Source organism: Neolamprologus brichardi, chromosome 23 (genome assembly GCF_056152115.1).
Source record: "Neolamprologus brichardi isolate AB-2024 chromosome 23, ASM5615211v1, whole genome shotgun sequence".
NCBI classification, from domain to species: Eukaryota; Metazoa; Chordata; class Actinopteri; order Cichliformes; family Cichlidae; genus Neolamprologus; species Neolamprologus brichardi.
The window spans coordinates 12,778,454-12,790,461 of record NC_142125.1 but is presented as its reverse complement, the minus strand read 5'-3'; the positions used below and the strand labels follow the sequence as shown (position 1 = coordinate 12,790,461).

Genomic DNA, 12,008 nt, shown 5'->3' with positions numbered 1-12,008 from the left:
CGTTACCCCACGTATACTACGGGATGCACGACGCACAATGAAGGCCAAAATCGGGCCGATCGCCAAAACGGTCGCACGACTCAAAATGGGCCAAAAATCGCACAGTGTAAGCCCAGCATAATGTGACGTTGTTGTCCCTGGCTCTTTCTCTGTCTCTCCCTCCTGCTCTGTTCCTGTGCTACTGAGTGTAACTACCGCCCCTCTTCCCAGCGTAAAGCACAAGGCACGCATGCTGAGTGAAGTGGAAAAAAGTGTGAGAGAGAGGGTGAGAGAAAGAAAAAAAACAACAACCCACGGCTCGCGATAAGAAGCCGGCTCACGTCGTTCACGTCAAAGACCCGGCTCTAAGAGCCATTTTGTTCGCGACCGACCCATCACTAATTGTTGGTGAGCTCAAGACCAGCTCAAATGCTGCATACCACAGTCCATCCACAGTCGCTCTCAGAATGCTGCACCTCCTGGTAATCTTGGCAAACCCTCGATGCCTGTTAACAGTGGGCTGCTGTGTATCACTGCACTATCAATGGCTTTCCAAAGCAGTGCATTACACTGTTCACTTTTAATATTATTGGTGAAGTTAAGGTGCTTTTTCGTTCTTCTTTTCTATATATTTGAACTTTAACTTCTGAATATTTCTCTTCTCATTTCGTAAACATAGTTTTCCGAAACATGTAATAACAAAGAAATTCTGTTTTGATAAGATCTGCTCCCACAAACTGACATGGAGTCGTCGTTGCTGTCACACCTTTTAATCGCCGTCTACCTCAGGCAATTTATATTTCTGTATGTGTTCTCTGAGCTAACAGTATTCTTTTACAAGAAGAATTGTGTTGCTGGTGTTTCTGCATCTTAAGGAAGCCTACATTTTTATACAGGTGATAAACCTTCTACTTGGTCCTGTCTGTCTTATTCAAGAAGTAAGATCATAAATTTGCTGCATGAGGAAATTTACAGAAGAACATGTCACTTCTTGTTTGCTTCAAACAATGCATGCACAATTATCAACACGGTGAATGTGTTTTGTGGGTGGGAGTGGTAGATGCAGCGCTTTTAAGCATTGCATTCATGTTTTATTGTATGTCTCTGGTATGCATTTTATATTTTATAGATCGTTTAATATTGCGTGCACCTGCCTAAGGGCAGCAACTGGGAAGCTAGCAGCAAAATCTAGTAAAAGGCATCTTTTTCTCACATGGAATCAGTGTTGTTATACAAGATCCCTGACAATTAAAAAATTAAAGTTGTCTAAAAGGTGTCATACACGTCAACATTTTTTAGTTGTTGAAACAGTTTTAACTTATTTTAGCTGCAGTTCTGTCTGGCTGGTTTCACTTGGGCTGCATCTGCATATCAGCACGTTTTTAACCACAGTGTTCTTGTGAAGATCACATGGACCGTGTCACTTATCCCACAAAACTTTAAAGTCAAAATTTACAAAAAAACAACACAAACAAAAAAACAGAAACTGAGAATAGCTTTCCATTGGCTTCACCCAGCAGAGTTAGTCATTTTGGTCTTCATTGGTTCGTTTTTTAGCATGTGCTAGTTTCCATCATATTCCACAGACAACGGCAAAAGGCTCTGTCTTTATGGTGACAGATTTCCCTTACTGAGGATAATATAAGCAGGAAAATACAGTGATATGTTAACTGCACTTCACCCATGGTAGTAGGCTTTGATAAAACCCAGACTGTCCTGGAGTGCTGGCTTCTGTAAACCACCATGAATCAAGCAGTGCCATCTACTTCTGCTCAGCTCCTTGTGAAATTCCTTTGTTTTATGCAGTGTTCACTAATATATTTGGCAATGATGACTACCTCTCGGGTGTCCAGTCATGACTTCGCTCTCGGATGTCTCACCATAGCGGGATCTGTGATTAATGTGATTAACAATCGTGTGACTCTGAACTTCAGCGCTAAAGTTGTAATCACCTCTATAAAAGATGAATTCAGCCACCAAAAACAACAGATTAGGTGCTTTTTAGAGCTGCAGGTTAAAGTTAAATGTCATGCTGCAATGTACGTCACTCCCTTCCCTTATCCTTTCATGTTGAACATCTCTTCCTCTTTTTTGTTCTGGTCACATGACAGTTTGTTGCTTCACCTTTTTCGTACATAACTCAGACTTTAACAGAAATGAGAATGATTTTTATTCTAAAGTTATTGTATTGTTATTCTAATTAAAAACAGCAATTTGCTACCATCTAATAATAATAACAAGGTTGTTGTGTTTAAGTGAGACTGTCCTTTTGTAAGAAACAGGTTTCATAAAATCCTTACGCAGCCTTTGTGACTAATGTTCGCTGCTGATGTATTGGCCCTGTTTCCTGGTCCGAGGCTCTCCTTTTGTTTAACGTGTCGCAGTTCTTTGTCTTTTCCGTTTTCAACAAATGCGAGTCCCCAAAATCTATTCAGTCATAAATCTCAGCCTCTCCACCAAATATTTGAGAAAAAAATCAGTCTCGGTCTGACTAACATTTCAGTGTGGACATGAAAAGCGGGGTCGGGATGTTTATAAAGAGTAAAAGAAACCACACTGCACATCATTCATTTCTAACCTTGTGCTGTGGGTGGATCCTCTCACACTCTCTCTTGGCTGAAGTTTGGTGAGTTTGGGTCTATTTTGCTTGATCCGGCCCAGCAGCCAGACCCTGAACTTAAACGGGTAACAAACAGATGAGCAGCCTCCGTTTCACCTGTTCATGTTTCTAAAGTCTCTGTGGTGATTGCTCTGAAGTGTCTTTGTGCTGGTTTTCATATTTGCTTTCCAATCATACCTTGTTACTTCTTACTAATCTTACTAAGAGTAAGATTATATGAGAAGAATAGGGGTTTGTCTTGGTGTGTGGTGCTGTAGCCTATAGATTTATGTCATTAACTGGTAAACATGAGGAATCAGAATCACTAAATTCTTATCAGTTACCATCCTTACCTGTGTCGTTATCCACCTGTCGGTCAAAGAGGCACGCCTCTAACATTAAACACTAATAATGTTTTAAAAAAGGTTGTTTTTTTTAATTAACTCTATACAGTTGCTATGGAGTCTATGGGCCCTGATTCCCTGCTGAAGCCTCCAGTGGCCATCAGAGGAACTGCAGCTTTTTAACTTCCTCATTAGCTTCATGTTGGACCCCTGCAGGGGCGGATCTAGAGAAATGTTCTTAGAGTGGCATGAGGGTGGCATGGAAATCAAATAGGATGGCAAAATCAAAGCCTTTTTGTTTGTTTTCCACCTGGAGACGTTTGCCTACATTGCAATCTGCCATTGTGAAATTCATTAGTACCCTCACTTACACACAAAAAACAACAACGACACAACACACTAACTATACAAGATAACACTTCACGCTAAACGTTGCAAATCTCTCCCATCTCAAAACTCTCTCACTCGTTTACTCTGTCGTGCTGCCATCACTCCCATAACTTCCCCCTCTTATATTCAGTGTTAACTGTAGCTAGGCTCAAGTTGTTAATGCTAGCTTATTTTAATAGACAACTAGGGTGGCAAGAGATCATTGTAGCGTGGCACATGCCACCCGACGCCACCCTTCTAGATCCGACCCTGGAGGTTTCCTGACAGTACAGGTCATATTTTTCCCAGAGTCAGGTTGATGCCATGACCGCAACGTAGACTGACTGAAAGTCGTCTGCAGCAGCCGTTGGTCGCGCTCTCCGTGTGCTGATTAGCCTTCCTACCTCTAACTGCCGCTCTCTGTTTGGCTGTTTTGCATAGAGCAGGGGCAGGTTGTGATTTGCTAGCCTCAGCCCTCCTCTCCGGGGCTGGACTTGTTCACAGAGTTTGCAGGCGGAGTCACTGGTTTCCCCTCTGAGATAAATAGTGCGCGGTACAAGTGGGAGCGACTCGCAATCGACTGTCCTTTTCTGTTTCCTGCGAGGGACAGTCGACAGTCTCAGCCTGAGAACTGAGACGCAGCAGAGCCGTTAAAGCAGAAAAAAAGCGACACGGGGGGGAGTTACCATGTCTGGAAATAAAGACAGCGACGGAGGATGGAAGAAATTTGTGTGGAATTCGGAAAAGAAGGAGTTTCTAGGGCGCACGGGAGGCAGCTGGTGTGAGTACTCTTTTTGTTCTTTATCTCCGGCAGGCGGGCTGCTGGTTGTTGATGGAGCAGTTGGGCTGGAGCAGAGTGGAAGCCGACCGTGCTCACAGCGGATTATTTGTATTTTGACTCAATGTTTTGCCGGTGCAGACGTTCGCACCTGTTAGAGCTCCCACCCGGAGGCGCGCCGAGTCGTGACTTTGCCTTTTTAACGGAGGCTGCGTGCGCAAGTTGGTGTTTAAGACGAGAATGAAGTGAAAAAAGGTGAAACACGAAGGAGTGCTCGGTACGGATCGATTGGAGTCCAAAACAAGGACAGTAAATGAGGACAATAAGCCAATTTGGTCTCCGTGGACGTAAATGATTTCCTCCTTTTGGGGTGTTTCTGTGCATTTTTCAGGGCTCCCGCGGTCATATGTGTTCATTACGAAGGCGTAGCCCTGATCAGCTCATTGATTAGCGGCAGTCTTTTCTGAAAAGGTCATCTTGAAGGACAGCCGAGACTTTTACCTGAACCAACAAGTTGGTGGCTGCCGCCGTTTATTTTGTTATTCTGAGTGTCAGCCCTCCGCGGGGAGCAGGAGAAGGGCTGAGGACATTTTATTCCTGCCTTTAATAAACCCGAGCAGCTGATCCCTGGACCCGACACCCGGGCCCAGCTCTGCCTTCCCCACGTTTTAACTCGAACCCGGGATTATTGGATCCGGCTCTAATCGTTTCAGCGCCGTTTTCAATACTTTAAGACGCCTACCGCGGTCCGCAGCGGGTGATGGTTTGATGGGATCACTGCCCTGCATTACATAGCGCCAATTAGGCTCGTTAAACCGTTTTGCACGTCAGATATGGCGTGTATGTGCACGTCTCCCCCTCCTCTCCGGACGCCGCACGGTAACACGGTGATCACGACTCACATGTCTCCCGGGCCGCCCCTCTCTGTATTTTTATCCTGGAAGAAATGAGGCGTCGCTGTGTGCGCGCGTTAAAGCGCATTCTTCGGGGCTTAATGAAAGCTTCAAACTAACACGTTTATTTGTGAGAAACGGTAATTCTCTGTGGCTCAAAGCACGGCTGTGTGTGGCGATTAAAATCAGGAGCTGCTCTCGGGTGGAACATTTCACCCACTCCATGTTCTAGGTGGTGGTGTGGGGTTACCAGGCTGGTAGTTCAGTGTCCCGTGGAGCACACGCAGTGAGCCATGTTGCTTTAGCAGCAACAGGTATGTCTGCTCAAAGCATCTCAGGCCACAGCGCTGATCACACAGACTTTTTTTTGAGGCTCAGAAAAAGCCTCTGAGTGTGATCCAGTCTGTATCTCCTAACTTGACACAAGCCTCTGTGGTTGTCTTATTTTTGGCCATTTCATAACCACTGATTTATTTTAGTTTGGGTTAATTAAATGGCACATAAATATTCTTACGCTTCAAAGTCTTCTTTCATTTCAAGACTGTAAAAAAAAAAAAAGCCCTGATTGGATTTTTTTTTTTTTTTTTTTGAGGTGACTACAAACATATCCGGATCATGAACACAGCACCGTCATCTGCTCAGTGTTTTCATGGTGGATGACGGTCAGATTTTTCCATAAAGGACTTTTTTTCTGGTTTGAAATGGGCCTTTTGGGGTGGAGGGGTGTCAATTAACGTCACTTAACAGAAGTCTGCTTTTTCCTGTTACTTTTTCCGCCATTTTGTCCCAGTTTTAATAAACAAAAGTATCTGAGCTTGACTAAATAAAATGACAGATGATGATTTTAAGCCTTCTTGTTTTGTTTCCCCCCCAAAATCATCCTCATAGCTTCAGTGAAAGCCCAAAAACATGTTTGACTGGACCAGGGATTTGTTTTTTAAACAAATAGCTGGGTTTAATTTAATCAAAGTTCAAATACAGTTTCATCAACTGGCACAAAGGCATTCAAATACAGATAACACAGATTGGTACCTCTGGGTGCCTTTACCTGCAGCATCATGTGCTGGTAGATTTATAATTTAAAATCTGCAAAACTTTAAAACATACAGTGTGTAGTACAGAGTAAATCATTAGCACATTAAACGGTGTTTCAGTAAAACACTCGTGCTAATTGTGTGCCATGTGAGTCGCTTGCACTTTTCAGAAAGACAGACAGGAAGTGGCGCGGTGACAGCGTCAGTCTTGGCGCTCGTTACGTCTCCTCCACGTGTTTGTCTCGACATGCCAGACGGAAAGTAGGCTGCGGGGCTGGTGAAGGCCTCTGCGAGCGTGGAGACACATGTGGTATGAATGCGGGGACAGTCCCTTCGCGGCGTGCTGCAGCAGCCTGCTGGGGGAGGTGCTCTCAATTCAGAAGCTGCCTTTCACCACCCCCTACAGCTCGCTCCATGCTGCTTTACTCTGAGCCCTGCAGCGTTTCAGGCCGCTCCGATCGCTCAGGTGAAATCACACAAACTGACAGCCAGACAACAGGCTGTACACATACTCAGCCACGACATTAAAACTACTAACGGCGCGAACAGCCGCCCTCACGACGAAAGCTTCTGAGGAATCTCCTGGCAATCCAATGGGTCTTTACTTTGACACAGACCATCAAAGCCCTCCTAGTGGTGCCACTTGGCAGCCATTTTGAAGCATGATCTAAAATGAGCTGAGTTTCAGAGGCGTAGAATCTCCAGTCAGCTCTGAAAACTGCCCCAAAAGTTAGAATTTGCCCCAGAGAGAGGTTTTTAAAAGCTCTTTTCTCCTAATGAAGTTTCACTTCCACCACTATATTTCTTTCAACATCTGTGGTGCCTTCAAACATCTCCCTCCCCCATGATAAGGTGACTGCTCCAAGCAAGTCAAGCAAAGCAAGCACACCGTGAAATTGGCCTGACCTCAAGACCCCCCCCAAATGTTGTTCTGATAAAGCCAAAAAAAGTCTGCTGCCAGTCACCATTGCAGCGCACACACAGAGGGTACAAAGTTTCAGGCAGGTGGTTCTAATGTTGTGGCTGATCCTGTTCTGATTTCAACAGGCCAAGACGGGTAAAGAACACCCGATTGGATAGTCCTTCCCGGCGCATGCCACACCTGTTTGACTTCTTTTCACTTGCGCGCGCGCGCACACGAGGAATAAGCCGTTATTTGTTTTGCAAATTCACCTCCCCTGCACAGCAGGCGGTTATTGCAGCATATTTTTCCGAGATGGCGCACTCCTAGGAGTTCACAGAACTGTCAGAAACCCGCGACTATTGTCAGGCACTGCTTCATAGGACACTAGCAGCCACCGCTTGGGGCCTGACTAGACTCATCCCAGAATCTAATCATGCTCTGTATTGAGGGGGATTTGAGGGGAAAAACCAAACAAATTCTGCTTGCGTCTTTGCTATCACAGGCAGCTAGCCAAGTGGCCTTTGAAGGCCTTAAAGTGAACCTGCTTTCAGGCTCGCTGAGCTCTTTTCTTCTTGATAGAAAATCAAAATCAGCATTTTGAACCTGCCACAGATCATAACTGGGTGTCCGGGGGCTTTTCGGAGGTGGCTACGCCCTTAAGCACAATTGTTGAGCATAGACTAAGAAAGACTCTTTGTTACCTTAGTTAACAGAGGTTTAAGCATTCCCCACTGTTTTGGTCATCTGAACAAAAACCTTTTAAAGCTTGCTGAAATTAAACCACACTTACAATTTACAAGTTTGTTTGATCTCAAAACTTATTTTCCTCTGGAACACCAAAAATCTGATGGGGGAAAATCATGAAATATGATGCTGAGGGTTTGATTGCATCATACAGGGAAGCATGTGCCGTTAGTTTTGTTCACTCGTGTAATGAAGCGTTTGCCTTAATTCATCACGTTTCTATGCACAGGAGCATGAATAAGGGCCCTTTTTTTTTTTTTTCTTTTCTTTTTTTCTTTTAATCCTAATCGTTGAAGGTGACGCAGCCGGGTGGGGGGGTCTGCAGGACTGAACAGTGACTCATCCTGTTGCTCTGGAAGCACAGCCATCCCACCTTCTGCGTGATCTGTTTAAGCTTTAAATTGGGTGAAAAGAACCTGGGAAAGGGGTTTATGAAGGATATGTTGCTGTTGGGAAGAGTACATTTTCCTGGGTTTTGGGTAGCTGATGTTAGGCATGCTCTAATAAAGCAGTCCATCTTATCACCTTCAGGTGCTTGTGACTTCTGAAATCTGAGGCGATGTTATATTTCACATTTGAAGCAGTTTCTTTCTTGCGTCTTTCATCTCAGTAATTTGATTTCTTTTCCTTCCTCTACAGTTAAAATCCTCTTGTTCTATCTGATTTTCTACGGATGCTTGGCTGGAATTTTCGTTGGGACCATTCAGGCATTGCTGCTAACGTTAAGCAAAGACAAACCCACCTATCAGGACAGAGTTGCTCCCCCAGGTAAGCACATCCTCTTCCTCCTCACCTTTCTGACTTTGCTGCTGCATCAGCTCAGCGACCAGACAAAAAGCCTGTTGGTGTTTCGTGGGCGTTACAGACGACTGTTTGGGAGGGGTGTGCCTCTGAGCAGCTCCTCTATCGGCAGTCTTTCTGACCTTAAATAGGTTCGGCCATTTTGTCCTTCACTCCCCTCAGCCGGTCGATGTTCCCCCCGCGGGCAACAGGGGAACTAAAACGTGTGCTATGATTATGCATCACAGCTGACACGACTGCATGTACATGCGTGACTACAGTTTGCGGCTTGTTTCTTCAAAGGAAGAGAAAAAGTTTTGTTTTTCCACCACAGCTTTTAAAGGCTTGAAGGGGGGGAAACCTAATGTGTAATCTCGTGAGAGTGTCATCAGACAACGCTGCAGCAGTTTAAAAAATTTCCTGTGCGCTCTGAGACTGATTTGAGTGCCAAGCCTCATCTTGCGGTTTGCACAGCACATGCTCTGCCCCTTAGCAGTATTTTTAGCAGCCATTCTAGATGACGGGCTGCATGTGGCTGCCGTTTTGTTCACGACTGTTGACAATCAGAGATTAGAGTGAGCAGAACAACAGCGTGAGCGTGGAGGGCTCTGAGCTGAAGCAAGTTTCCAGAAGTGGCACGATCAAGGAAGCAGCGAGAAAGGTTCTCTTTTTTTTTTTTTTTTTTTTTTTTTTTCCCTCTCTCTCCTTTCGGAGCGTGATCCCGCCTCCCACTCAGAGGCTAAAAGTTTCCATTGTGAGAGAAACACACGTGAGAGTGGATGGGTGGGGGTTGGTGAACTTTCACAAGCCTCCTCTGACACTCAAACTGCTGCTTCTCCTCTCGCCATCTCAACCGGCAGCTCGAGTCCCGCTCATATCTGCGGCAGCAAATAAAACAGGTCCTGCGGCGAGGCCGAGAAGGGTTTCGCGGCTGTCATGTTGCCTCTAGCTACTCTCACTGTCACACTCTCCCCTCGCCACGCCTCGCGCACCAACTCTGTGGAAAATTACTGCTGTGAGGAGCTCTCAGAGGAAATCCCCAAGACCCTCACATTGTCCTTAGATAATGGAGAATGCTCACAATGGCTCACATGTCATGTTGCTTCTCTAAGATATTTACACTTTTTTTTTTTTTTTCACACTGTTTTTTTTTCTTTTCTTTTTAATAAGATGTTTTTATTTTTTGTCCCATGACTTTTGTTTTCCTACCAAACCAGTTGTGGTGTTTTTGCAGGTCTGTCACACACCCCACGCTCAGACAAATCTGAAATTTCTTTTAAGAAGAGTGATCCGAGTTCATACAGCAAGTATGTCCAAAGCATGAACGAATTCCTTGAGATGTACAATGAGACAAAGCAGAATCGGGACTTCTACGAGGAATGTGGAAGCAAGTATCATACAATGCAATCAGCTTTCACCATTTGTCACTCATGAGTGGATGTTTGAAGATCTAAACTTAAATTTTGTTTTCTTTCTTGTGGCATTTTCAGCGCTTCCTGACACGTACAAAGATCGAAGTATGGAAGAAAAGAAGAAAGTCTGCAAGTTTTCTAGGTCTTTGCTGAAAAACTGCTCAGGCACAGACCCTGATTATGGCTTCATGGAGGGGAACCCATGTGTTATCATAAAGCTCAACAGAATTGTGAACTTCCGACCAAAGGTATAGTTACCGCTTAAATTCAAAGGCTAATATTAAGTAGCACAAAATGGCACCAGTCCTTTTAATGAGCTTAGGCTCACCTCAGACATTAATTTAACCTGCAGGCATGAAGTAAACTGTAGTCCTGGACTGTGCTGCTCTGTATTTATATACCTGAATATAAGTATAATAATAGCACAGCCATCCTGGAGGTAATATGCTGTGTAGCTAAGTTAGAGCTAGCTGGCTAACATCCCCCATTTTGGCTGTAAACTTGTAAAGCTTTACTTACATCTTAAGGCCACAAAGCAATCTGTACTCAATCATCTGGCTACCTTAGTGGACTGTTTCTGAGCGAACAATCGTAGCACTATAGAGCTAGCAGAACTGCCTTTTCAAGGAAAAAAAGATGTTGTAAATGACAATGGAAAAACATCTCATTCCCATCTACTCGTAGTCTCACTGCCTCTCAAATGACTAAAACAAGTGAGATGTGCCTGCAGTGAGCTCTTGCTCACAGAGTAGAGTTGGCAATCATTTGTCTCAAAGGTCAGATGTGTGGTGTCAGGGGAGCTAAGGGGTCAGCGCAAACAGAAAACCCAAATCCACAAACAGAAAAGCGAATACCCCCCCCCCCCCCCCCCCAAAAAAAAAAAATATTACAGGGAGTGCATTTCTGTAAAGGGAAAACCAACTTTCAAAACCTTACAGACATGTGAACTCTCCATGAAGCTTTTTCCGTTATGTTTGAAAATGGAAAAAACTTCTGAGGAGCTGGAGCTTGAAGTTGCATTGTGGTTAATGTAGGCACCAATAAGTGAAAGTTTAATTTAAACCAGTTATTGCTTGTTTGTTCTTTCTTTAGGCTCCTTCAAACAACTTATCACTAGAACTGCCGGTAAAAGTTAGCCCTAACGAGATCCCCATTTACTGCAAGCCTAAGGTACGTTTGCAAGAGCGTGCGGCTGTGGCCTTCCAGTGCACAGATACAGAGAGAATGAATATTTGTCTTCAAAAGGACCGGCTGCAAGTCTCACTCGAGTATTGTGTTTGCAGAGAGCTGAGGATGAAGGCCAGATCGGAGAGATAAAGTACTATGGGATAGGCCAAGGCTTTCCTCTGCAGTACTACCCATATTACGGCAAACAGCTGCACCCCGACTACCTGCAGCCCTTGATGGCCGTTCAGTTCGTCAATGTGACGGAGGGAAAGGAGATCCGCATCGAGTGCAAAGCATTCGGAGACAACATCGATTACAGCGAGAAGGACCGCTACCAGGGACGCTTTGACATAAAGCTCACCGTGTCGTGACCTGAGCTACAGCGAGCACTCAATTTGAAAACGAATACAACTTAGAGAAAACCGTTCAGATAAAAACCACCACTAGTCTTTGAACATTCATAATATACAGGACCTACACTTAATCCGTGTGCTTTACACTAGCTTTTCTGTGTGTTCGTCGAGGGTTAGAATGTAAAATACAAAAGTAGCAATAGCAAATATTTATTCTACTGTACATGAAAAGATTCCTTGAGCCATGGGAAACGTTCATCCATTTACTGTAAAACGGCAATTCCACTACTGACGTGTAGCGAGTTGTTTTCTGTCCCGAAATACTTCACCCTTACGTGGTTTCTATATATTTTTGAAGTGTCCAGTGCTGTAGTCTAGTCCCAGCTGTAACCTCTTTGTCTTATGTCCGCTTTAGTGGTCCAAGGTGTGTGCGCGCGTGTGTGTGTGTGTGCTCGTGTCTATGTGCTGGCGTTTACAGGAGTGTGTGTTCATGTGCTCTGACTAACTGAATTACTGGCATGGTACTCTGAACGTTTAAGGCCCACGTCTGAATAAATAACTGCTCTGTGTTTGCGCTTCTTCGTCCCGGTTATTGGAGGAGGGGCACATTTGTTTTGTTCACCTTAGCTGTTAGATATGGTTTGATTACATT

General features: G+C 44.6%; 1 protein-coding gene across 1 annotated transcript; it reads left to right on the top strand.

The window, feature by feature from the left end:
• Positions 1–3,836: 3,836 nt before the first annotated feature.
• On the top strand, positions 3,837–11,925 carry atp1b1a (ATPase Na+/K+ transporting subunit beta 1a). Its single transcript, XM_006790407.3, has 6 exons — positions 3,837–4,072; positions 8,284–8,412; positions 9,659–9,811; positions 9,915–10,084; positions 10,929–11,006; positions 11,120–11,925. The coding sequence occupies exons 1-6, from the start codon at positions 3,979–3,981 to the stop codon at positions 11,372–11,374; spliced, it is 879 nt and encodes a 292-aa protein (XP_006790470.1). The 5' UTR covers positions 3,837–3,978; the 3' UTR covers positions 11,375–11,925.
• The last annotated feature ends 83 nt before the right edge of the window (positions 11,926–12,008 follow it).

Excerpts from the sequence above, each read along its gene's own strand:
- atp1b1a (XM_006790407.3), top strand. The coding sequence starts at position 3,979 with ATGTCTGGAAATAAAGACAGCGACGGAGGATGGAAGAAATTTGTGTGG. Across the intron at positions 10,085-10,928 it reads TTGTGAACTTCCGACCAAAG|GCTCCTTCAAACAACTTATC; the intron begins GTATAGTTACCG and ends TTCTTTCTTTAG. Across the intron at positions 11,007-11,119 it reads CCATTTACTGCAAGCCTAAG|AGAGCTGAGGATGAAGGCCA; the intron begins GTACGTTTGCAA and ends TTGTGTTTGCAG.